Source organism: Calonectris borealis, chromosome 3, assembly GCF_964195595.1.
Source record: "Calonectris borealis chromosome 3, bCalBor7.hap1.2, whole genome shotgun sequence".
Classification (NCBI taxonomy): Eukaryota; Metazoa; Chordata; class Aves; order Procellariiformes; family Procellariidae; genus Calonectris; species Calonectris borealis.
The window spans coordinates 1,567,319-1,593,641 of NC_134314.1; the positions used below are offsets into that span (position 1 = coordinate 1,567,319).

At 58.7% G+C, this 26,323-nt stretch overlaps 1 protein-coding gene across 3 annotated transcripts in view; it reads right to left on the minus strand.

Annotated features, from left to right (window-relative positions):
- Nucleotides 1-25,246, minus strand: part of SCARA5 (scavenger receptor class A member 5) — a 40,028-nt gene extending 14,782 nt beyond the window's left edge. Inside the window, exons 1-6 of one of the 3 annotated variants that reach the window (XM_075147972.1) lie at nt 24,971-25,246; nt 23,290-23,411; nt 18,917-19,045; nt 10,193-10,867; nt 4,131-4,211; nt 1,611-1,709 (exon numbers count right to left, since the gene is read on the minus strand). In XM_075147972.1, the coding sequence (XP_075004073.1) occupies nt 1,611-1,709; nt 4,131-4,211; nt 10,193-10,867; nt 18,917-19,045; nt 23,290-23,401 (1,096 nt within the window). In that variant the 5' untranslated portion in view covers nt 23,402-23,411; nt 24,971-25,246. The remainder of the gene's footprint in view (nt 1-1,610; nt 1,710-4,130; nt 4,212-10,192; nt 10,868-18,916; nt 19,046-23,289; nt 23,412-24,970) is intronic. The other 2 variants (XM_075147973.1, XM_075147974.1) reach the window with 2 other exon arrangements.
- Nucleotides 25,247-26,323: the final 1,077 nt, after the last annotated feature.

Below are 26,323 nucleotides of genomic sequence, written 5' to 3' on the forward strand. Positions count from 1 at the left end.
GCAGGGCTCTGTGCCCCGCTGGCAGCCTCTGCCTTGGCAGGAGGATGGAGACTTGTCCCAGCTACACCAGCCCAGAAACCCTGGGCTTCCAGTTAGATGGGATGAGGTTAGAGGTGATGGAAATAGCACCCAGCAGCGTTCTTCAAGGCTACACAGCACTGCATAAATATCATCTATCCAGCCACGTGGCCTCAAGAGCCATCTCCAGCAGCTAATGGGCCCCAGGAGGTCAGCTTGTGCCCAGACTGGGGTGACTGGGAGAGCAGTGGGATGAACAGAACCATCATGTCGATATGGCAGGTGATGACAGCAGCGATGGCTCGAGGGAAAGAGGACCGGACAGGCCGCACTGGGAGGCACTGGCACTGGGAGGCGGATGGCATGTCCCTAGGAAAGGTCCTTCTCCTCAAGACGAAGTGGAGAAGGGATGGAAGATGTGCTCCTGCCCCTAGACTACAAGGGACTTTGCGGTGGCATGCAAGGTACACGACACGGCCACCACTGTGGCTACCGCACATGAAGGATGGACCACCAGACACGACACGGGGGTCTCACCCCAACCCCTGCCCCTGGTGATGACCAGCACTTTGGAGGACCTATGGGAAAACTGGACACCAATTCTGGCCGGCTCAATGCCAGGTTTGCAGCCAGAGGAGAGAGAGGACGTTTAGAGAGGACGTTTAGAGAGGACGTTTAGAGAGGACGTTTTCCTTCGGCTTTCACGCGTGCGATTCACCCAAGGAGCTCGCTGCGTGAAAGCAAGAGCTTGTAAGACGAATAACACAGCACCACCCCCTGCCCGCAGCGCTGCCTGCAAGGCTCCCGGCATTTTCCAGACCCGGACACTGGTCTGTGGCCATGGCACCAGGTTCTGGTGGCCAGTGTGGCCACGTCCCAGGTCAACATCACCCACAAGCATGAGATGAGGGGGGTGCAGTGCCTTGGCCCCCCTTTGGCTCTGCCCAGGGAGGTGCTGCGTCCTTGGGCTGGGCTTTTCCTGCCTGCCCCTGCCCACAAGGCATTTTGAGGCAGAAAGAGCATGTTTTGGGATTATCCATCCTGTTTTAGGTTGCAACATGGAACTTCTTTTAAAAGTCTCCTGGGACAGATCTGTCCTGCTAAATAGGTGCGTGGCCACTTCCTACACCCACAGCTTCTCCCTGCTCTTAGCCGGGGTGTGGTGCAAAACCACAACGAGCCAGGAAAGGTCACCAGAAAACAAACACAAGGCTCTTCCTAAAACCCTGCCAGAGCCAAGCATGGGAGGACAGCCCGGCAGGTCCTGACGGGGCTCTGGTGAGTGGCTGGTGCAGGCAGCTGAGCCCCACTGCATGGCAGGAGCACCACCAACCCAACAGTTTTGCCCTTCTCCCTCCAGTCCCTGGACTCTCTCCACCGCTGTGCCTTGGTGGAAAGGTCTCGGTGCAGAGGTTGTTCATGTGCACGCTCCCAGCTCAGCCAGATTTCCTCTTCCCCCAGGAGCTCCAGGTGGGACTCTCACACCCATGACCAGTGTCTCTGCCCCTCGTGCCAGTGGTCTCCAGAGCCAGTTTGCTGCCCAACCAGACCCCGCGACCCACCCAGGAGCATGCACAGAGGCTGGTCCTTACCTTTGAATCCCCGCAGCCCCACTGGACCTGGAGGGCCAAGGTCTCCTTGGTCCCCTTTCAAGCCACGTGGTCCTGGTGGTCCTCTCTCCCCGGGTAGCCCTGGGGCGAGGACAAAGAGGCAAAATGACCCTGTTGCAGCAGAGACCTACACAAACCAGATGTGCGCACACATACACGCACACACACGTGTCCTGCTTGCCAGCAGACGTGCCAGGTGGTCTCTGGTTCTTTGCCAGAAGTCGGGGACCATCAGGAGACACCTGAGAGTCCACCTCATCCTCTCTTTCTGCACCTATCCCTGGATACAGGATGGATTTAACCCAGAGATGGGCTGGTGCTAATGCAGCTCTGAGCACCTTAAGGCTCAGATTAAGGTAACTGGGCTCCAAAGCTGGAGACCAAGGAGGAAGAGCGAGGAGCCAGGGTGGAGCAGAGACCCCAAGGAGACATGATGTGCCCAGCATGAGCTGCAGGTCCCTTGCATCCACGCTCGCTGACCAGGTGGATTGCTATTTATTGGAGAAGGGTTTGGATTAAAACCCCTTATCTGAGCACCCCTGACCTCCAGGAGGTGGGAAATGGGGGCTTTAGTCTGGGAGCTTGGGCTTCCTTCGTAGGGGACACATCCAAGCCCTGGAGGTGACCTCCATCCACACGGGCCAGCAAGGGGAGGTGGAGGGAGGGACCCCTGTGATGGTGAAGGGCTCTGGTGGGACCTGGGGGTGGTCCCACCAGACCTACCCAGCAGAGACTCAGCCTGAGCCTGAGTTTGGGTCAGATCTGAAGCTCCTTGGGGGAGAAGCTCCTCCAGCACCCGAGCTCAGCCCCCTGCCTGGCCCGATGTTGCTGGTCTCCCCTTCCCGTGCGGAGGGAGCCCTGGATTCCCTTGGCACTGCGCCTTCCGCCCCTCCTGGGCAGGGCTTTTCCAAACTTAGTCAATATTTCCTCTGGTTTAAGAGGCAAAAAAAGCTGCCAGGAGGAATTTGGGCACCAGCTCCCGTGGACATGCTCTGGGGCTTAATTCTTTCCCCGCTGCGTCTGGCCAACACCTCGCCTCCCTCCCACGGGGGATGCTGCAGCGTGGCAGGACCTGGCTTCGTATCCGGGTAGAGGAGCTGAGGCAGGAGCAGGATGGTGCATCGGCTGTGCAGAAGGGGATTTACCAGGGATGCTTTACAACGCCTGGCTGCACCTGAACCTGACCTTCTCATATCCAAAGGGCTGGTGCTGCCACCGCATCCAGAAAAGCACCAGAGAAAGCGAGACAGAGAAAGACCTAAAAATAGTGGCCCTTTCAGCAATTCTTCCCGAAGGTGAACCTCCAGAGATTGTTTTGGTTTTCTGTTTAAACAAAGGAATAAAAAAAAAAAGAAAAAAAAAAGAAAAAAGGAAAGAAGCCAGACGATTTATTTCTGATGCTTGTTACACCCAAGAAAAACAGCCATGAATCTGTCAACGCAAAAAAATACAGCCGTCGGTGAAATGAGCACGGGCAGCCAGCGCTGAGAAGGGCTTTCAGAGAGCGATCGGGTTTCCAGGCTGGCTCTGCCTAACTTGGCTGGTCCTGCTGCCCGCCGGGTAGAAACGGGGTACCAAAATGTGAGGTTTTAAGCCCAGCCTAGTACCGGCAGCTCAGATGCACGGGGCTGAGACGCCGAACCTGACTCTGACACCGATAGTCCTACGTGGGTCGTGTCTTCAGCAGTCAAGGTGAAGCTAGGGCTGGACCTAGCTGGTCCTCCATCCTCTGGGATGGAGAAGGAGGTCCATGCCCCAAGCAGGATGGATTCTGTTGCCTCAAGAGGAAAGAGCCTCTTGGGGACAGAAAGTCCTCACCGAAGCGGATCCTCCATCACCTCTGTGCCATCCCCGGCTCTTGGATGCAAAGCCAATATTTCTAGGTTTGGCTTAAAATTAGAAACAGGCTCAAGCTGAGTCCTGTTTCTCGGGGTGAGGGGTGTCTTCTGTTGTTTTTTTAATTGAATTTCTCTTAAAAACCATGGTTGGAATTAAGAAGGGGAAAAAAAATTGGCATTCTTGACGTTGAAAAAAGTCCCCTATGAAAAACCTCAGAGCTGCAGCTGGTGGCCAAGTCCCCTCTGCCAGGCTGGAGGGACCCTGCGCCGGGTCCCCGTGTGCTGCCAGGGGGTGCAGGCAGCGGCGCCAGCCCCGGCACCTTGCAAGGGCTTGGTTTTAGTGAGCACAGGGTGGTGGCCAGCTCCTGCACAAACCTGAGCTGGGTGGCTGGTCAAAGGAGCCTGGGGGCATCAACCTGCAGGTGATGGACCCTTGCAGCTCTCGCTGTCCTGGGGCCAACTGGGAGATGAGCGAGACTTTTTGCCCCTAAAGACTGTCAGTCTGGCAGGAGATGGGGCAGCAGGTTAATCCCATTGTTCTTCAAGACTTGTGCATAGCCAGTGAGGTCCAAGGGACAGGTTGGGAAGTCACCAGGAGTCATCCCGATGACTCTATGGACTTTGGGTGAAGGGTTATGGGCACCCTGGATGTGTTGTTCCTTACCTCGCAGCCCAGGCAGGCCGGGAAGACCAGGTTCACCCTCCATCCCTTCATTGCCTTGGTCTCCTTTGGGTCCCGGTGGCCCTGAAACACAACAGGTATTAGAGTGCAGCCATCGCGTCCCAGCTTTGCAGCTGTGCAGTAGATGCATGGGTGCATGCGCCCACCCACCCTTCACCGGCCGTTATCGTTTATCAGGTCCAGGGACCTCTAATAAACACAGACCCCTGCAGACAGGAGCAAAGTGACAGCGAGGGAGCTTGCCAGCAGCCTCCTTCCATGACCTGTCGATTTTAAAGGCCAAACACGACTCCATCAACCTGTCTCGCGTGCCAGAAAACTTCACCTTGCAGCTCCTGCGCTTCCACCTGAGCGTGACTCTACGGGAAATTCCAACCTCCTGGAATTTCCTTTCGACCCAAAGTTGTGACATCTCCAATGAAATAACGTTAAGAAAAAAGAAAAAAAAAAAGAAACGCATTTTGGAAATATTGAGATGAATCTTTAGGAGGGGATTTGCACCACTGATCTCATCAGGAACTAGCCATCGGTGGTTGCTTTTCAGTGTAAACTCTCGTGAGCGAGCAGAAAATCCAACCCAGTAAGAGCTGTGTTCCTCAGCCTGCAAAGGGCCAAGTCCGCAAAGCTGAAAACAATTATGGGCTAAATCAATTGGAAGAAAGAATTTAAACACAAAAAAAACTACTCATGGGATGATAGAAAATAGGGCAGAGAGAGGCCTGGAGGGGTCATTTGGTCTTTGTCCTACCAAGCCAGGGTGATAATTGGAAACTGTTAAGCACTCTTTTCCTAGAAACCCCAAAAGCCATAATCTCACAGTTGTGCAGAAAGCAAACAACCAGCCAGGGCTACAGGCGACGTGGTAATGCCAAAGGATCAGGAGAGGAAGAGGGGGGATGTTTAGCAGTCCTAATGAATGAGTAATTAGGATCTGCAAATACAGGATCTGCAGAAATTAGTGGATTCTGAGCGGATGAACCGCAGCAAGCTCAGGAAAGGTCCCGAGCTGGAGATGGTGAGGGGCTGGGAGAGGGCTACGGGGAGATATTGCATTAGCTTGCCCTGGGTTTCATCTTCCCTAGATGATGCACATCTCTGGGCGCTGACAGAACGTGGGGATGGACCCTGGACTCCGGGGACACGTCTCATGTTGGCAAAACAAAAGGATGCAAAGAACAATGGACACCCGGGAGAGCCGAGTACAATGAGGAGGCATTTTTGGGTGGGAACAAGAGGAACCACGCACAGCAGGGACGGTGCCTGGCCCTGGGTAGCAGAGGCAGGATTCTCCATGATGGAGAAGGTCCAGCAACGTTCAAGAGCTGCTCCACAGGGGGACGTGGGGCAGGAGCCAGGCGAGGTGTGCCCTGTATGAAGGTGCAGGATGGCTGGTGAAATAGTTTTCATCCCCGTAGCATTAAAGAAGGGTGTTACACAACAGCCATTAAATCATAGAGTCACAGAATGGTTTGGGTGGGAAGGGACCTTCAAAGTCCATCCAGTCCAACCCCCTGCCGCGGGCAGGGACATCTTCAACCAGACCAGGTTGCTCAGAGCCCCGTCCAACCTGACCTTGAATGTTCCCAGGGATGGGGCATCTACCACCTCTCTGGGCAACCTCTGCCAGTGCCTCACCACCCTCAGCGTAAAACGACATGTTCTTCAATCCGTTTACTTGCCTGCTGGAGTTTGGAAAACTGAATATATTGGCAAATAAATGAGCAATACGAAGCACCTGATTGCATAAATAGACGGTGTTAAGTGCAGCCATTGATTTTCAGTGCCCCAAAAAAGCAAGAGGAAGGTCAAGTCATGCCAGTTTGTTAAAGTGGAATAATGTGGGTGTGTTTAGGCTGCCCCGTATGACCCAACCCCTTCTGAAATAAAGAACTAATGGAGAATGTATTAAAATAAGTCGATACCATTAATTTCAGCCTAGAGGACATTACAGAAAGCAGAGCCTGTCAGAGATCCATGGCTTTATAGAGGTGATGGTGAGTTTGATGGGTAGCAGTGGGAATGTCAAGGCAAAGGGGTTTTTCTACCAGCACATCTCCTGCCTGAAGGCCCCGAGTGTCCCAGGATGAGCAGTGAAAACTCTGCGTGACCCAGCCATGCTCCTGGGTTCAGGTCAAGTTCTTCCCTCCCCTGCTGCACCCCAGCACAGCAAAGGTTGGGCTGCTGAAAACCACTTGCTTAAACAAAACAGATGCTTTCCCACCGTGAGCAAAACTAAAAGCAACCCTGGAAACATCTGTGGTGGGGGAGCCACCAAGGAAAGGTCTCCCATTTCGTCACCCTGACTTTGCCCCAAGCATCCTCTCCAAAGGGAAGGGCTCCCACACCAACGGCACTGGAGCAAAACTACTGCTGACACGAAATGTCTTGCTTCCCACACGCTGGCTCCAGCGTGGCTCGGCTGAGGTCCCCTGTGCGGGGGCAGCTCCGACAACTTCCATCTGCTCTGGTTTTATGGGCACACTGGGAAATAATTCAGTTCTGTTAACCCTGGAAGGGACATGGGAGCTGCCTGCTCGGGGCACCTCTTGGTGGGATGGGGGTTGGAGCTGCCCTTCCTCCTTAAAATCAGCTGCTACAGTGCAGGCCCCCAGTCCTCTGCCACCATCTCATCTCATCTCATCTCATCTCATCTCATCTCATCTCATCTCATCTCATCTCATCTCATCTCATCTCATCTCATCTCATCTCAACCACCTCTTCTACCATCTCAGAAAACCGTCCCACAGGACATTGGGGAGATCAAGGGCATGAACAGGATAAGAAGGGAACTAAATTTCATGGAGGATGACCTGGGCAAGAGACAATCTCATTTGCTCTGCAAGAGCTGGAGGCTGGGGGAACACAGCCAGGGAAGAGATTATTCCCTTTCCCTTATGCCTGGGCTTGGCGATGGGCAGACCCTCGGGCTGATCCTGTTTGCTGGCTCCTAGGTTTTGGCATTCATCCTTCAGAGCTGTTCCCACAGTAGTGAGCCCTGTGGTCCATCAGCCACCAGAACATCTCCTCTTGGCTACATCTAGACAGCTCCATGAGCAGAGATGGTCCCATCCCCAGGGACAACCGGTGGGATGGGACACAGGGAGCAGCTGGGGTGGAGGACGGAGGAGGACTGGGAGGGGTGGTTGGGAGAGGCTGAGCAGCGCCGCAGACACCGTGCCAAGCTGGTCCCCACCCCACAGCGTTTGAGGTTTGCACTCAGGAAAGAAAACCCCAGCCCAGATGCACCCCTGCTTCACCCTCCTGCCTGCTGGGCTGCTCGCTGCATCAGTGGAGGAGAAAAACCCTCCAAAACCATCGGGATGAGGACTTTCATGACGTGCGCAGATCTGACGGCCAGATGGGACCGTTGGAATCACCCCGCCAGACCTGCTGCGAGCCAGCACATCCCACCCAGCGAGTTGTGCAAGCGGCTCCGGGCGGGCGGTTGACGATCCCGGGCATCCTCCCTCCTGGTGACACCGCTATTTAAGACCCAGAGCCCCTCTGTGCTGCAAGGCCAAGCCCTCTCCAAGACACGTGAGCAGCTTGGCATGGTCGGCTGCTGGAGACGAGCCCGGGGACCTCCCCAAGCTGCCATCACCAGCAAATAGCCTCAAAAAGCCAGAACCCCGGGGTAGCTAAGGTCTTGGGGGAAGGAAAATGCACCCCCAAGCAGCAGCCCTGCATCGTCCAGGACTGGCTCTGCTGGTGCAAATCCAGCTGGGAGCATGGTGGATTTATCCAAGGACATTGGGAGCCGGGGTAAAGCCAGCTGGGCACAAGGCTCCTAAATTATCCACGACCCATCGCTGCCGACAGAAAGCGGGGAGGGAGGAGGGCTGGGGAGAGGGGGAGGTGGGGGCTGCCAGGAATGTGTCGGAGCAGCGGCTGATAAATCAGGTGCCGGCCCGTCGGGAGGGGATTTGTTTTGCTTTCTGCTCATGTTAATTGGAGTAACATGGTGCATGAGTGTCAGGCCCCGACAGCCCCCTTCCTTAGCGGCTTCATCCAAGAGAGGGTGATGTCCTCCCCATGGCAGTGGGGGGAAGAGAGGGTATGGGGGTGGGTGGGCAGCTACGAAAACCTCAAAGCAGGGGGTGCTACGTGGTCCCAGCAGCCCTGAACCAAGCATCGGGAGCCAACGTCTCCCAAGGACCAGGGAAATGACCCCAATGAGCTGCTGGTACCCAAGGGTGATGGTTGGCCTGGATGGGGAGATGTAGCTGCTGCGGTTCAAACCACATCTGTCCCCTCTCGGCTCAGCAGACGGCCAGAGGGAGCAAGTGCCTTGGCGTCAGCCCCTTCCTTCCCCATCTGGTATTTCAGCTGGAAGCACCAGAAATGAGCAACAGCCCATTGCATCTCCGCAGGTGCAAACCAACAGCCTAAAAGTGGGACAGCAACTGCTCCCCAACATCTTGCTCTGCCCCCAAGAGCTTGCACTGGGTTCTTCTGTGTTTCTTCATGGTTTTTCCCCCTCCCATGGCCAGTTCATTCGCTGGGGTTGTGATCAGGTCATGGCATTTAACAGCCACAGATGTGTCCTGCGTGAATTTGTCCAGCTCCTTTTGGACCTGCTTGGGTTTCTGCCTCCACCAAGTCCTGCAGCAAGGAGCTCCAGCTGGGTGAAAAGGTGGCATGTGGGAAAGGGCTGAGCCTCTCCTGGGCTTGCTGCCCACCTTTTCATCGGGTGTCCCCTTGCTCTTCTGCCATAAATCAGGAAGCTGCTCATGACTCTGCTGGCTCCCATCACAGCCCTGTTCGGCTGCCCCGGTTCCTGAAAAGCTCGACCCTTTCCCTTCCCCATCATCCCACGAAGCCAAGCTGCTCCCAAGCAGTGCAGCTCCCTTCGCTCCCTCTATTTTAGCCTCTAAGATCTTTGAAGCAAAAGCCACCTCTCCCTTGGTGCAGCACAGAGGGACCCTCCTCTTGCTGCTCCCCAGTCACGTCAGGCAACCAGACTGGGGTCTACCGCAGCAGAATTGGGTTTCTCCCAGTGCAGGCATCTCCACCTGAGCTGGTCCCCTTGGAGCTGGGCTGTCCTAGCAGATCTAGTGCTGTGGGATGCAGAGAAGTGGGTGATCCCACAGCAGCAAGACAGTAAGATATGAAACAGCTGGAAATTCTTGACATCAGAGAGGAAGAAATGTCCAAGCAGATGGTTAACCCCATGCTCATGAGATAACGCTGTGACAAATGGCTGGACCTTGCGGATAATTACGAAGAAGGGAGTGGATGCTTAGCAGAGTGAGCAGGGGGATTACCGAGACAACCATATAAATACCAAAAAAGGGATCAGCAAAACTATGGCCAGGAGTTAGCGGGGATGAGGGGTTTATTTCACCATGATGAGGGTGGTGAAACCCTGGCAGAGGTTGCCCAGAGAGGTGGTAGATGCCCCATCCCTGGGAACATTCAAGGTCAGGTTGGACGGGGCTCTGAGCGACCTGATCTGGTTGAAGATGTCCCTGCTCACGGCGGTGGGGTTGGACTGGATGGGCTTTGAAGGTCCCTTCCCACCCAAACCATTCTGTGATTCGATGATTTGGGAGGGGCTGAGGGTGGTAAAGGAGGAGAAGATGGGAGGGGGAAAATGGAGTAAAGGGGATGTACGGTAAAGTGAATTATGTGATTGATGATGACTGAGGGTACTGGTGGGCAGCCTTCTGCTTGATCACTGCAGTACGAAGCAGGGCAAAACCCCACCGCCTCTGCCGCACTCGGCCTGGTTCACTTTCACAGTCAGGAGGGACCTGGCAGAGTTTTTTCCTGGCATCTTTGAGGCAACCTTGGGAGCTTTCTTCCTAACATGGATGGAGGAGCATTTGGAGAGTCCAAGGTGATGGAGACACCTGAACACTGCAGACACCTAAACAGCGGTGCCTGGTGGATTTGATACACCAAGGAGTACCTGAGGCATCCCCACAGGACATCCCCATGCCACAGGTACCCTCACCACCACCCAAAGCACCGAGGACACCCCCCTCCTCACGACAGCTTCATGCACCAGCAAGGGAGCTGCTTACAAGAGGTGCTCGGCTTACCCCGTATCACGGAGATGTTCTTCAGCGCGACAGAGTGCTCCCAGTCCTTCAGCCGCAGGTCCTCTGTCACGTTGTTGAGGATGGCCAGCTCGTGCTTCAGCTGCTCCTCCATGGCTATGTGGATGAGGCGCATCTGCCGGGCATCTTCGGTGGCGTTGCTGATCAGCACCTGCAGGTCCTGGATGCGGGTATGGTGGATGTTCACGTCGTAGGAGAAGGTCCTGTTCATGGTGTCCATGGCCCCGTTCATGGCCATCACCTGGTCGCTCAGACTCTCCACCCTGCTGCCCAGGTGGCTCAGGAGGTGGTCGTGGTGCTGCAGCAGCAGCCGGCTGCTGTTGCCTTCCACGGAGAGCTTGTACATCTCCTGCTGAGCCGCGTCGCTCTGCTGGGTCAAGCTGTCCCAGAGGTTGGACACTGCCTTGTCGGTTTGGCTGGCCTGGGTTTGCAGGCTCCAGAGAAGCCCTTCCAGCTTCTGCAGTGACCCCGTCATGAGGAACAAGGAGTCCGAATGGTTCTGCAGGAGGTCCTGGAGCCTCCAGATGTGATCCAGCACGTCCGCCTTCAGAGGTAGGTGCAGCAGCTTCAGCTGCATGTCCCGAAAGCTCTCGTTGAGGCGGTTGACGTTCCCCATCAGCGCCTTCAGGTCCTCAGGGGAAGTCTGTGGTCTGGAGACTGCAAGGGATGGAGAGGAGGGGGCATCAGAAACCACCCCATGGAGGTGGGGATCCTCCTGAGAGGTGCAAGGCCGTCTCCTCCCAAGGGGCGCTTGGACATCCCCCTGTTCCTCGGTGCTTGGAGGTGGAAGCCCTACCTCAAACCCCAAAAGGTTCATCCCATCAGCCCCTCTTTGGCCCCACGGTTTTCTCCATGGTTGGAGAAGGAGGCTGGTTGCTGAAGGTCTGGAGAAGGAGACACCTAGCTCAGGAAGGACAGCAAAGGCTCCCAGCAGCTCTGGGCTTCAGGGTGGCTCTGGGCTTTGCCAGATGGGTCACGGTGCTGCAAAGCTCTGCCTCGTGGCTTTGCCCGGCTTGTATTTGCCTTTGGTCAGAGGACTGGCTGCTAAAAGCATCCGCTTCCCTTTCCTAAAAACAGACCTTAAAAACTGCTTCTTCCCCCACTGAGGTTTTAATTTTAATTTTAACAACCAGGTTTCCCTCCGGCCGCCGATCCTGGGCCTGAGCTCAGCCCCTTGCTCTGCGATGGAGCCCATCGGGCAGGCTCGGCAGGTCTCCGCGGCTCGGGGTGCGGTTTGCTGTCGCACCGAGTGCTGCATCCCGCATCCCGGGGCTGCCAGGGCTCTTCCCGAGGGAGGAAACCTGCCCCGGCTCAGGAGCATCCTTCACCCCCTGCCTCTGCATCCCTGGTGGGAGAGACCTCCCGGCCACCCAGGCACCCACCCCAAACCCCTCCTGGCCTCGCACCAGCTCCCAGAGCACCGAGATGGGGTTCAGAGAGGGAACATTGGAAATTGGGGGGGGAACCTCTTGCTCTCAGCGGCTCCTATCGCTGCTCCAGCAACCCCCTGCCCAGCAAGCCCAGTAGCACCCAGTAAAGCCTGATCCTGGACCCCAGCACCCTGTTGCGCACCCCAAAAATGCTGATCCAGGCAGGGAAATATCATCTTCTCCCTCCGCCTTGTGTTGACACTGGGTCTCCAATGCAGCCCGGGGTGAGGGACTCAAAGCCAAACCCACACAAATAATGAGAATTTTTTAAAAAAATAATAATAATTTAAAAAAATCCCTATTGTTCTTTAAGCTGTGGTGGGGCTTCGGCTGGCGCGATGCTGCGGGCTGGCGCGGGACCCGCCTGGCAGCTCACCCCCTCGTTTCCACGGAGGAGAAACCGAGCGAAGCCATTTGGTTTGAATTAAAATCGCAGGAGTAAGGAGAGGGTGAAAGCAGACGTGCACACGCGAAGGGCTCCAGCCCCCCCGGGCTCGGGGCCACCCGCCGCGGTGGCACTGGGTGCCCGGGGAGGGGGACCCGCCGTGCCCGGGGAGGGGGCTCTGGGAGCACCGTGGGGCGAGCAGCCGCCCCCCAGCTCTGCCATGGGCTGGTGGGTGCCGTAACGGAGGAGCTGAGCATCTTCCAGGCACCGAAGGCATCTTTCCTCCGTTAATTAACCCCCGTTAATTAATCCCGCTGCTGGATTGTCCCAGCTTCCCAGGCTGGGCTGCAGCGTGCCAGCTCGGAGCTCTCCTCCTGGGGCATGGGGACGCTGTTTGGTCCCCTCTGCACGTCCCTGCTTGTCACCTGCATCGCTGCAGCGGGGACATCTCAATGTCACCGGTTATCGTCCCTCCCTGCTGTGCCAGGCGCCCAGCGGGCACCGTCCTGGGGGGGCCTTTGCTCATGGGGGTTCACAACGGGGAAGCAACCAAGCGACGTGCCCAAGGCCACCCCGAGAGGGGACAACTGCCAAGGAAAGACCTTGGGCACAATCGCCACGGGGCTGGTGAAGGGGTGGGTGCCGCTGCCTCCTGCGTGGGTGACCCATCAAGTCTTTCTGGACCCAGGGTGCCCGTGATGGGTGTGGAGACAACTGCGGCTTTCTTGCAACGAAATCAAGGAGAAAAGCAACCCTGTGTGGCCAGCACAAGGAGAAATAACCCAAATCCCAGGTCCTGCGGTGGCCGAGGGCCGAGAAACACGGGCGAGCTCCCCGCTTTGCACCTGCGGGTAGCTGCAAAGCCTGCGGAGTTCCCCAAATTCCCATAAATCACTCCCAATAACCAGCTGGGATCCTCACGGCTCTCCTCTGCCCAGCCCTGGCACCGCAGCCACCAACCCGAGAGCAACCGAGGCCGCTCCGGAGGATCCCGCAGCCAAAACCACGCCAGGAAGCTTCCAAGCAGCAACACCTCCAGCCTTGGGCTGCTCTGTGCGTGCACGTGCGTGCATGCCTGCAGCTCTCCTGCCTCCCACATCTTCTGCCTCCTACTTTCCGCTTGCCGGGTTGGTAGGGTGGAGTAATCCTGCTGCAAGGCAGAGGCACGGACAGGCACGGAGTCGTAGAGCTGCTGGGAGCCTGCAGCATATGCATAAATGCATGCACACAGCTCACGTGCGCACACACACGCTCACACACGCATGCAGGCATGTGCACAGCACAGATGCTTATGCACACGCACACATGCATGCTTGCACACAGCACGTACACAGTGAACACAAGCATGCATGCACACTGCACAGATGCACGCACACATTTGCACGCAACACAGCGCACACAGGCATGCATGCACATGGTGCACATACCTGAATGCACACAACACACGCGGACACACATGCATGTGCGCGGACACACACAAATGCACACAGCACACACAGAGACATGCATGCACATGGTGCACAGATGCAAATGCACACAGCACATATGGACACATGCGTGCATACACAAATGCACCCAGCACAGACACACACAGGCAATCACACACATGCACCCAGCACAGACGCACACACACATGCACGCACACATGCACCCGGCACAGACACACACACACATGCACGGACACACGCACCCAGCACAGACACACACACACATGCATGCACACATGCACCCAGCACAGACGCACACACACATGCACGCACACATGCACCCGGCACAGACGCACACACACATGCACGCACACATGCACCCAGCACAGACGCACACACACATGCACGCACACATGCACCCGGCACAGACGCACACACACATGCATGCACACAAGCACCCGGCACAGACACACACACACATGCACGGACACATGCACCCAGCACAGACACAGGCGCACACACGCATGCACGCACACATGCACCCGGCACAGACGCACACACATTCACGCACACATGCACCCGGCACAGACGCACACACACATGCACGCACACATGCACCCGGCACAGACGCACACACACACGCATGCACACATGCACCCAGCACAGGCGCACACACACATGCACGCACACATGCACCCGGCACAGACGCACACACACATGCACGCACACGTGCACCCAGCACAGATGCATGCACACATGCACCCGGCACAGACGCACTCCCCACTACGGCCACCCTAAATCCCGCCTGCCTCCAGCTGCAGCCCGAGGCCTGGCCGCGCTGGGGGTGAGCTACCGGTCCCCAAGGGGCTCCGCCAGCAGCTGCTCCCGCCCGCTGTTTGTGCTGGGGACCTGGCGTCTTGCTGCCGCTGTCCCCACCCGTGCTTCAAGGAGAAAAGGTTTGCAAGAACCCCATGGTCCTTCCCCAAAACCCCTTCCAGGCCCTTCTGCTGCTGCCTTGCACGTGTGCCCGCGGGCGTGAAAGGTGCTGAAAAGCCAACGGGTGTCAAATGAGGGTGGCAAAGTGGAGCCCTAGAGAGACAGGAGGAGGGGGTTTCACGTGGGTGAGCTGTGGAACAGCTCGCTGCAGGAAGGTCGCAAAAGTACAGGGAGATAGATGCCTTGAGGTTACTAAATAAATATACATATATTTATATATATGCATACATATATGCACATAGCACGATGCAAAAGTGCATGCACACGCCTGCCCTCTCTGCACAGCTGCATTGCAACCCTGCACATGCACCCTGAGCTGTGCACAGACGCACACTCACGCTCACACACGATTTTGCACGACGGGGACCACGGGCAGCTCGTCCCAGCTTGCTCCAGGGGAGTTTCGGCTCTGGCAGAGGTAACGCGGCCCTGATGGAAACCAGCGCTTCGCTGGGGTTAATGAAGAACGTGACCTGCGCCCTCACGCTCCTGCTAATCATTTTCATGTGACTTGTGCCGGAGGAGCCTCGCAGCGGGGACAAGCACGCACATGCACAGCTGTGCATGCAGCCTGCTGCACTGCACACCGCCACTGCCACCGGCACCCGCTCCTGGGTGCAGCTGTGCACCATGAGCACGTACAGGCACCCGCACCCTTGCATGCACCCCAAATCTCTCTCCTTGCTTTTAGGCTCACGTGTAGCCAAGGTGATGCTGCAAAGCAGACGCGTGCATGTTGAATACGGATGTTTTCACCATCCTCAGCGATCCAACTTTTGCAGCTGCAGAAAACCAAGAGGCTGCAGGCAAAGTCGTGCAGGACACCTCAACGTGCTCTCCCAGCTGGAAGCGCTGCTGATGATTTGGACCCAGCTACGAGCCCCGGCACCTTGCTACCGGCTGCCCTGGGTTTTATTTCCACGGGGGAGTCGGGCAGATGCTGAGCGTGAGGTTCAACATGCGACTGGATGCACAACGGCAGCGGGTCTGGGCATCCCAAACCTGCAGCCCAAATATGAGCCCAACGTCCTACGGCCCCAGCCCTGCGCGAGAGCATCTCCTCCAGCATTTCGGAAAGGGTGGAAACCAAGCCCTGGGCTGGGGAAACAGCTGCAGGATTTGGGTAAGGATGGGCAGGACGGGGAGCAGCCAGCACTCGGCTCCAGCTGAGTGTCAGGGCTTATCAGCGGGGATGCGGGGCCCCGCTGCCGGCAGCTTTTCGGCAGCTCAGGTTTGCTCCGTGTCCCAGGGAGATGCCGGCTGCAGGCACAGATCCGCTTTGGAGCCAGCTCATGGGGAGCAGGAGGAGTTTGCGCTGGAGCTGATGGGGGAGCGCTCATGCGACGGCTGGCCGTGGGGCTGGGGCTGTTGCGTCATCTCCGCTGGCATCCTCGGAGCACGAGTTTTGGGGTTACGGCTCTTGAAATGGAGAGTGCTCGTTTCCTTGGACGCTCCTGCCAGGCATCCAGGAGTGCCCGGGCACGGGGCCAGGCGGGGATTCGAGTAAAACACCGAAGTGCAGGTCTGAGCACGCAGGCGGCTGGGATTTAACCCAGACCTTGCAAAAAAGCCCAGACCAGAGTCCTAACTTTGGGCTAGGTGCCTTTTTAGTGGATGGCGGGGGGGTGAGGGACAGGGAGAAAGGGAGCGTGCGTCCCCAGGAGCCAGAAAAACTGCTGCCAGGCTTGGAAGAGAGGATATTAAAAGCAGGCTGCATTGAAACCACCCCGGCTCTGTTGCTGAAAACATCCTGTTTCCGCAGCTCCGAGGTGGTTCGCAGTATTTTTAGCAGTTTACTCATTTTCTAACCCATTTCCACGGAGCGTATTGCGAGTCGCAGGACACCTGCCCAAGCCGGCTTCAAAACGACGCCTGGGGGAGCTGCCTCGCCAAAACCACCAGGTTCACACGTCGGGGACACCAGCACGCGTTGGGGGGTTATCTCCAGGGGGTGGTTTCCCCTGCAATGCCCCAGCCCTGCCGGGAAGCACCGTGGGGTGTGCGAGTGTGCGGTTGCACGTATGTGCGTGTTTCTGTGCGTGTTTGCACGCGTATGCACTTTTCTTCTGGGAATTTTCCTCCTTTTCCATGGGCAGGATGGGAAGCGGCGGAGCAAGCCAGGCGGAGCAGCCCTGCTGCGTGTTGCTGACCCTGGGATGAAGGGATGCCAGCAGTGGAGGGCACGGACCAGCGCGGTGAGAATTGCTTTTCGGGGAGCAACCAGGGTATCACAGCTCCACATCCCTCTGCAAAGAGCATCAGGCCGGGCAATGAGGTGGACACCCAGCACTCGTATGCCCCAGGTGGGATGGTGTCTGCTCCAGGTGGGACCTGCTCTGAGCAGGGACCTCACCGCAGCTGCGGGAGGACAGGGATGGCATCCAACAGCGATGTTCCTGCCCAAGGAGCCGGTGAGAGCAAGTCTACTTCACTAAACTAAGCTGTATCTTTCTGTGCACCATCCCCTCTGACGGGATACTGGGCAGAAGGTCTCAGCTCTGGCAAGCTGCCATCTGGTCTCCAGTAGCACAAAGTGGGATTTTCCGTGGGAAAACCAAGCCCTCCACGGTTAAGGGTGCGCACAAATACCCAGTCCCCATCCTCCGAGGACCATCAGCTCCAACGTTGAGGTTTCAGCCACAGACACCTGAAGCCAGGGACCATCAGGGATATCTCCCCGGGCTACGCGTGGCTCCCAGCTGGATGTGGTCTCCGATTAACGAGCTGCTCTTCGCCATGTTGCAAGACCAGCCTGTGCCTGTGGTTTTCCTTGATGTGATAAAGCAGCTCCGGGCACCCGCGGTCGGCACGGCTGGCTCCAGCACTTGAGTCAGCGACATCCAAAGCCAGAGGCTTGGCTTAAAGTTCAAGATATGCAGAAAGCAATAACAAAAGAGATGATTTTTTTCTCTTCGTTTTGCCTTTCTTTTCCAAGATTGCGGTCCACAACCCGGGGGGTAAGGTGGTTTTACTGGGGTCTTACTGAAAGCTGAAATCCTGCCAGTCACGGGACTCCAGGAGGTGGGGCTTTGAAGATGCCCGTGACCGTGAGCCTCCAGCTCTCCCCGCCGTCAGCCGATGCCATAATGCTATTGTTATTGCTGGAGCTGCTTTCGGGTGAGCAGCTGTAGCTCAGCCCAGGACAAGGGCGCCTGTCCCGAGCTCTTTGCACAATTCATGGCATCCCTCGCTCAGGGTTTCGTGGGCCAACAACAACATTAAAACAATGTAATGCAAGAAATAAGTGGGAGAGGCTTCAAAATTCCAGCAAAACCTTCTCTGTCCCTTCCCCAGCCCAGGGAAAAGCTAAATCCACCCTTTGCAAAAGACACAGGCTGCCTTCACGGTGCTGGCATTACCGCAGCTGGAGTTAAATATGAAATCCATCACCCTCCCAGCTGCCCGCAGCAGGCAAGGCACAGAGAATCACCCCGAAGGGATGGTGCGGGGGCAGCGCTCGGCCCTGCCCAGCCCCAGAGAGCAGCTAGCGGAGATCTGGGGCTGGAAAGGGGGGGCCCCCCATATCCCCTCCCCATGGATGCTGGGGTTAAAGCTGGAAAGGAGGTTGGTGGGAAGCGAGAAGCTGGTCCTTGGTGGTGGCGTTTCCCACGCGCGCCCGCTGCGGCACCATCCGAGCCCCCCCAGCCAGCAGAGCCCCACACGGGGGTGGTACGGGTGCAAGGGGGGGGTACTGGGACCGTGGGTTAAACCAGGCATCTTCCCAAACTGCTTCCAGCACGACAAGGGGGAAAACAAGCCGGCGGCGACGCGGACCACATGGGATGTGTACGCAGGGATGAGCTGGGGCTGGGAGCAATTACAGGCATTTGCGAGCAGCTTTCCCATCCCTGCGCCCAGCAAAAAGCCGGAGAGGGGAGGCGGGAGCCTTGCCGGCACATGCGGGATGTGCTGTGCAAGAATAACACCCTGCCTGCACCTCCATCGCTGATGGAGCTGGGGCTTATCCTTATCCCAGGTGAAATGGGGGGTGCAAACCCCGAAGCCATGACCTAGTGACGGGAACAGTTTGAGCCCCAAACATGGGGTTCCTGAACCTCACCATCCCCAGCACGTGACGCCTTGGACCCTGCAGCGACTCCAGCCTCAAAGCTTAAATCAAAACCGCTCCAAACGTGCAGTATGGAGCCGGTATGGGCTCACGTCGTTGTCCCCAAGGATCTGGAAGCGGGGCGCGGAGGCGATGCCTGCCTTGGTTTGCAGCCACCGCTTCAGCGGTGGCTGCAAACCAAGGCAGGCATCGCCTCCGCGCCCCGCTTCGGCTGGATCCCATATTTTCCTCCCCTGGATGGCATGGAAAACTCTCCCGAACACCCCCGCAGAGGCAGCAGAAAAGCAGTCCCATGCCCACAGCCAGACCCGGTCCACATTGCACCGAGCTCCTGCACGGGAGAGCATCACCCTGGGGTACTGCCGCACCATGGAGGGAGGACCCAGGCTCAGCCCTTACCTGCGAGGATGAAGACGCCGACGAGGATGAGGAAGACGAGGAGGTAGAGTCCCACCACGGCGTACTTCAGTGCCGCCAAGGAGCCCAGCCGGCCGCAGCGTCCTGCTGCCTTCATCCTCTGCCTGGGACCTGGGGGACAGGGCAGGGTGTCAGGGAGAGCATCGTGCACCCAGTCCACCTGGGCTCCATCTCCCACCGACAGAAAATATTGCAAATATAATTTCGGCAATGCCTCGTGGATGCAGGCACAGCTCTGCATGTCCCGGCGTTGATCCGCACGGCTTTCCCTGAGTCGAGACCATCGATGCTGGCACAAGCCCGCGCTCCCAGGTGAAGGCTCACATGCAGCCGGGACACCATCAGTAATGCAGTAGGCAGGGGCAGGCCTGATCCTGCCCATGCTGGTGCTGTGGGTCTGGGTTGGGGGCAAACAGCCCGGTTTCAGCATGCACACATCTCCCCTCCTGCACGGGCAGAGCTGGGGTGCAAAGAACCCAGTGGGGATCCCGGGTAGGAAAACATCAGCATCACCCACCCTTGCTGAGCTGTCGCCCCTCCAGCTCCCAGCCTGCACCCCATCCCCCACCCTCCCTGCCTGCAGCCCTGGGGTCCAGGCAGCGATAAGGGGAGGGAGGAAGATAGGACAAGGGGGAACGGTCTTAAACTGAAAGAGGGGAGATTCAGACCAGATAGAAGGAAGAAATTGGTTACACTGAGGGTGGTGAGGCACTGGCAGAGGTTGCCCAGAGAGGTGGTAGATGCCCCATCCCTGGGAACATCCAAGGTCAGGTTGGACGGGGCTCTGAGCAACCTGGTCTGGTTGAAGATGTCCCTGCTCATTGCACGGGGGTTGGACTGGATGGACTTTGAAGGTCCATTCCAGCCCAAACCATTCTAAGATGCCTGGATCCTGCCAGCCCTGCCAGCCCCTGCTTGCCCCAACCTGCGCTAGCTGCCATCCAGCTCCTCTTCAACGCTGCCACAAGCCCTGGGCAGCAAGAGTTGTGTGCGAAGGAGGGGGGGTTATGAATAAAATAGCCGGGAGGAAAATGCGAGGAAAGGCTCCTGTGGCGTGAACCCCGCGGCAGGGAAAAGTCATCTGGTTTTGGGCTTTGCACATGTTCAAACTCGAGCTCACGTTGAAATCTGGGCCAGGTCGTGGTCTTAGGTGGGAGCCGGAGCCTGATCTGGATGCAGACCCCGCATCCCTCTGTCCCCAGCCCCAAGGCTGCAGTGATGCTTCAGCCTGACGCCTTGGCTCTCCGGTGACCCCGTGCTGCTGGGATGGGGTGCAGGGCGTTGGGTGCCTGCGTTTCTGGGTTGGACCCTTGCAGAAACACAAGGTTTCTGAGAACAACTGAGAACCAGCAACTTCATGCCAGGTCAACAAGCGCTGCCCAGTTTTGGCCCTTGCCAGATCCGAGATGTCTCTGGGGAGTCTCCAACAAAAGGTGGAGGAAGAGTCCAAAACTCCCACCCCCTTGCCATTTGGGTGCCTCCAACCCACTGCTTTCTGCCCTTTAAGCCCCGAGGCACGGCGTAGCACCCACCCAGAGCCTGCATCAGCCCAGCAGAGAGGGTGAAGCAGGTGAAGCATCGTGGCCCCGAAGCCAAACCTCCTGGGGAGGAGACCACGCTCATCCGTGGCCACGAGCAATGCCCACTTCCAGCCCAGCCCTGCTGGGCTTTGGGACCTCACCCCACCCCGACCCCCATCCGTGGGGCAGGAGCTCAGCTCCCTGCGGGACCAAGCTGGCACTTGGGGTGCCAGAGGTGGAGAGGAGGTAGAGCGGGTTGGGGGTGTCCCTAGCCTGGCAGGGACCCTTCCCCACCGCACCCTTGCCCTTCCCCAGCTGACACCCGTGTGTCTGTCCTGCCGGAGGACAGGGAGGCTTGCAAAAGCCTCCAGCCGGTGAAGGGTTACGCTGGGTGTATCGCTTAACTCAACCCCATTTTGGGGCTCCGAAATGATAAAGTGCTGAGGTCAGGCTCGCTGACACCCAGAGAGGATCCCGCGGGGACGTGGGGTGCTCGAGGCGCCCCAGCTCAGGTGCGAAAGGCGGTGCCGCTCCTCCGGGACCCCTCCATCTGCAATTCATTACCCGCACGCGGTTCCCTTTTGCTGTCACCGGCCAAACAGATGGAGCCGAGGGTTTCAGAATGAGGAAAGCTACAATATTTTTCTGACATTAACACTTATTTCAGGTCCTGGGAGACTCCGGGAGGAGCTGGCCGCGGGCCCCGAACCACCCACTCCTCTTTGCTGCTCTCGGAAGAGCAGGAGGGACCGCAGCTGCGTAAGCAGGGTTTTCACAACAGCCCGCCCCGAGGAGCCCACGGGCGGGCTCCGGCCAGTAACCAAGGGGAAAAGCAAATATTTCTTCCCCCTGCCCATGCCCAGGGGAGCTGGAGCTGTGGCCTGCCCAGTCAGCGGAGGTGCTGGGTGGAAAGCTGAAAGCAGGCAGGACTTGTCGTCCCCCGAGCCCTGGGGGCGGGGGGCAGGGTCCTGGGGGTCATGGCAAGCAGCAGGCTGCCGCACCAGCCCCACGCCGAGGGTTTTCCGTGAGCCCGGGAGGGATTCGGGTGGTCCCATCCTCGTGATGAAGCTCTCAGGGTTGACTTTGCCCCTGCCCTGTGCGGCTGCAGGCCAGACACAGCCCCACAAGTCTCCTTCCAGCCAGCTCTCCCGTGGGAATGAGGTTCCTCGGAGGGTCAGCTCTGCATCGGGGCGAGTTATGGGTAAGCAGACTTGCCCTGAGAGGTGCAGAGCAACCTGCCACAAAAATACCAAAGCCAGGGAGATACCTTGAACCCTCCCTGCCATCACTCCATGCAAGTGTGCAAGGTCTCTGCTGGTGGCCTTGGCCCTAGAAGACACCAACTCCTCCCTCCCATCTCTTCCAGCATCGCTCCCTCCAGGCTCCAGCACCTCCCTGCCACGTTTGCAGTGTGGCAGAGCACGGGGACAGCCCGGGGGCAGGATCTGCCCCTCCTTCTGCTGCGGGAAGGTGGGGTGGGTGCTGGGTTTTACAGCAGGAAGGTGGGCAGAGGCAGGAGCAGACGTGCTGCTGAGAGCAGGGGGACCCTTGCAGGGTGACATCAAGTTTGGGGAACAGCATGAAGACTCAGCTTTCACCTGGATGGGAAATCCACCCTCCGGACTCAAAGCTGTCCCCATCCCAGGGGCTGGAGGGCAGGAGAAGACACCCACACAACAACATCACATCTCCTCGTGCAATAACCACCGTGAGCCACCTGCACCGTGCAAGCATCCAAAAGTGATCTGGCCAGGGCTGGGTGTTCCCAGCTCACTCAGTGCCTGGATGTGGCCCGTCCTGGCACTCGGGATGCCCTCTGGAAACGCCCAGGGCTCTCCATCACATCCCAGAGACATCCCATGTGCCTAAAACCGGGAAGGTGAGTCCCCCATCACCCCGATCCCATGCTCGTGGTGGGGGACAGCGGTGCTGGGAAGCCTGCTCAGAACAAGACCAGTTTCCCCAGCAGCCCCACAGATCTCTAAGCGAAGCTGCCCAGCAAAGGGGACCTCACATCTCTGCTTGAGCACCCAACTCTGCCACCCTGGCCTCTCCCACCCGAGCTGCAAAGGCCTCAGGAAAAATTCATCAGGGCTGTTTGCTTGGGGACCAAGCCTGGATCTGGTGAAACATGGACAGCATTTCATGGGGCAAGAGGAAAGGAAAAGAGCTCAGCAGGTCCACAGTGGAGATAGAGGCTTGCTAAGGTGGACGGGACGTGCAAGCAGGTCAATGCAAACGCTGCACAGCCCCGTACCACCGTCCCACTGCACGGCATCTCTGCACGAGACCACATGCAAGAGAGCAGAGGCTTGGAGGAGAAAAAAAAAAACCCAAAAATCAACCTTTAGCAAGCAAAGTGACTTTCCCTGGAGCACAACCCTGGTCAGTGGCAGAACCGAATGAGATCCTGGGCACCTCGAGAGACCCAGGGTGCCCTGGCTCTGCCACCCCTCCGTCGGCCCAGAAAGGGGGGGCACAGGAGAGGAGGCACAGAAACCTCTTTGCAGTGGGATTCCCTGAGTGTTTCTCCCAGTGAGGCCGTGCCAGCAGGAGAGGAGAAGTTTCCTGCTCCGTTTGGGACGCACACATTCATCATGGTGCTACTTCCACCAAGGCACCCTCATCCTGGGCATCCTGGGTTCCTGGGACCCACAGCTGGAGCTGGACCCACAGCACCTAACTCAGGCCAGACACCTTTGCCTGTGTGTGGCCAAATCGCTGAGCTGCTCCCTGAGCAATCCAAGTCCCCATGTACCCTCCAGAAGCTCTCCAGGTTTCTGCCACCAGGTTCAAAGCCCCCCAGACCGAGCCGCGCATGGAGCCTGGACTCACCGTCCTCGCAGAGGTTCAGTTTGGAAAGGTTCCTTCCCTCGAAGGGCTCCTCGAAGATGGAGCCGTTCTCCCTCTCGTTGAAGGTGTGAAGGTACATGGCTTTGTTCTCCATCCTCCTGCTGCTGGTAGAGCAGAACAGGCACATAGAATCATTAAGGTTGGAAAAGACCTCTAAGATCATCGAGTCCAACCGTCAACCCAACACCCCCATGCCCACTACACCATGTCCCTAAGCGCCTCATCTATCCCTCTTTTAAATACTTCCAGGGATGGTGACTCCACCACTTCCCTGGGCAGCCTGTTCCAAGGCCTGACCACTCTTTCAGTAAAGAAATTTCTCCTAATGTCCAATCTAAACCTCCCCTGGCACAACACGAGAAGGTGCTTGGTGGCTCTGGTGTATCCTGACATGGCAGGGGCCCGATCCTGGCTAATCCTGTACCCTGCGTGGCTCTGGCACCACGGATCAGTGCAACATGGTGTGGGCTGGTGGAGCCATGGTGGAGGGGACATGGACCTGCTGCCAAGGGACCCCTCTGCTCTCGCTTGGCAAAGCTGACCACCACATCTCAGCATGTGGTTTGTTGACTTGCCCATGGCCCAGCCTGGGCTTGGCAGTGCCCCGGACGAGGGCCAGACCCTCTCAGCGAATGCAGGGAGAAGCCGGTGGGCAAGCTCAGCAGGACCATGGGTCCACCACCAGCTAGTCCTGCCTGCATCCTTGCAGCTCAGTGAAATGCTCACCACCAACACAGACCTCTTGCTCGTTGGCCAAGGAGGAGCTTCTACCACCCACCCGTGCTCGACCACATGCCCTGCAGGTGTCCAACCTGCTGGGTGTCCGCTCCGGGCATGCCCTGGATGCCTGTCCTTCCCCAGGGTTGGTGAGATGGGGGCTCAGTGTGTGCATCCAAAGCCCCCCAGGACCTGTTTCACCCCTAGAGCTTGGGCTACCCCTGCACCCACACCACATGTAGGTACCCCAGCACCCTGACCGTCAGCCAAGCCTGCTCTTCCCACGGGCCTGATCCTGCTGTCACTGCCTCTCTGGTCAGGAGGCTTGAGTTGGGCTGGTCCCAGGGACGGGGCCATGCCCGCAGTGAATACTGGTGGCCCTGGGGGGGGTTGTGCCACCCCTGCCACCAAGGTTTTATCACAGCACCCGGCTGGGGAGAATCAGCCCACACCCCCCAGCAAGGCTCTGGTGTGGAAGGAGTTAAAATCACCCGCTAAGTGGGATCTGCTGAGCACTCCCAAACTCATTGCCTGCACCCCTGCGACTCCCCCAGCTCCAGCTGCCCCTCGCTGTCAGCACATGGGTGCTGTGCTCCGTGGAGACCCCCAGCTCCTGCCATCCCGCCTCTCCCCAGCCAAAACCAGTCCCACTGGGAGCTCCCTGGCCCCCTCCGGTCCCACTCCCACCGGGGACACATCACCCGTGTAACCGGGGCGTCTTGCAGCACTGGGGAGTCAGGACTGGGGGTGCAGCGGCAGGGTGCGGGGGTGGCGGCTCCCCACGCAGGGATGCTCGGGGAGATACCGGCCCCTCCGCGCCCACCCCACGTGAGGGGGGGGGGGCGGTCCATCCCCGCACCCCATCCCGCTCCCCTCTCCCGGAGCTGCGTGTCCCTTTTTCCCACGGAAAAGTTCCCTGCGCCCTCCCCACCGCGACGCCACTCACCTGCTGGGCGGACCCACGCGGGAGCGAGTTTCCCGTGGCCCCTTCCCCCGCTGCTTCGCTCAGTCCCCGGGCTGCGCCATGGTGGTCGGGACAAGGGGGCGAGGACAGCAAGGGGAGCCCCCGACCTCACCGCCAGCTCCCCACGGGCGCAGAGGGGCCGCCGCTCCCCGGCCGCCTCCCATGGGTGGGGGGGGTGTCCCCGGGGGTGGGTGATGCGCGGAGCCGGCGGGGCGGCTGTGGAGCCGGGAGGCTGTGAGCAAGGACCGCTCGGCCGGGAGGGTTTTGTAGGCGGGGAACAGGAGGGGGGGCGGGCTCCCCACGCCCCCCCCCACACCTCCCGGGGCCGCCCCCGCCGCCCATTCGCCGGCCTCGGGCCGCCCCGGCCGCGAGGAGCTGGGGCGGGGGGAGCCGGGGCAGGAGCATCCCCGGGGAGAACAGGACAGGAGCAGCCCCGGCGGGGCCGGGGCATCCCCGGGGGAGCCGGGCAGGGGGAGCCGGGACAGGAGCAGCCCCGAGGGAGCCGGGCAGGTAGCATGCCCGGCGGGGCCGGGGCAGGAGCATCCCCGGGGGAGCCGGGCAGGGGGAGCCGGGCAGGTAGCATCCCCGGGGAGAACAGGACAGGAGCAGCCCCGGCGGGGCCGGGGCATCCCCGGGGAGAGCCGGGGCAGGGGGAGCCGAGGCAGGAGCATCCCCCAGGTGCGCTCGGCTTGGGGCGGGGGGGAGTTTCCCCGGGACACGGGGGGATGCAGCGGTGGGATGGACAGCCCTGGAAGTCCTGCCCCTGAGGCAGGAGGTGGGTGCGTGGGGCGGTCCGTGTCCCAGCTCCAGTGGGTTTCCACGCCTTTCGCTCTCCCTTCGCTGCCCAATTCCCCACCAGCTCAGCCCACGGCGGGCAGGAGCAACCGCAGCCCCCGGAGAGGAGAGAGGTGCTTGTCCCCCACTGCGCCCACGGGGAAACTGAGGCACGGAGGACTAAAGGGAGCTGAGCTGACCCCAAGCCACCGCTGCTCTCGGCCTTGGCATGGGCTGTGCAGAGCAGTGCAAGCCATGCACCCACCACCATCAGTCTCTGGGAGGGGGCAAGGTGGGGAGGATTATTTAAGGTGCTGCTGCAAGTCCCTCGCTGCCTGTGGGATGCTGCCCGCTCCCCGCTGCAGCTTGCAGCTGACCCGGGCTTGTAGCCAGGACCCTGTGTCCCTACCCCGTCCCCGGTCCTGGAGCAGAGCAAAGCACCTTCCAACATCTCAACAGGGTGGGAGGGGACCGGCTTGGTCCGGTGGCACGATCAGGAGGGTGACTGCTGTCCCGTTGGGGTGGGTGTGCGTGAGTGTACTGCTCCCTTTCTGGGAATGC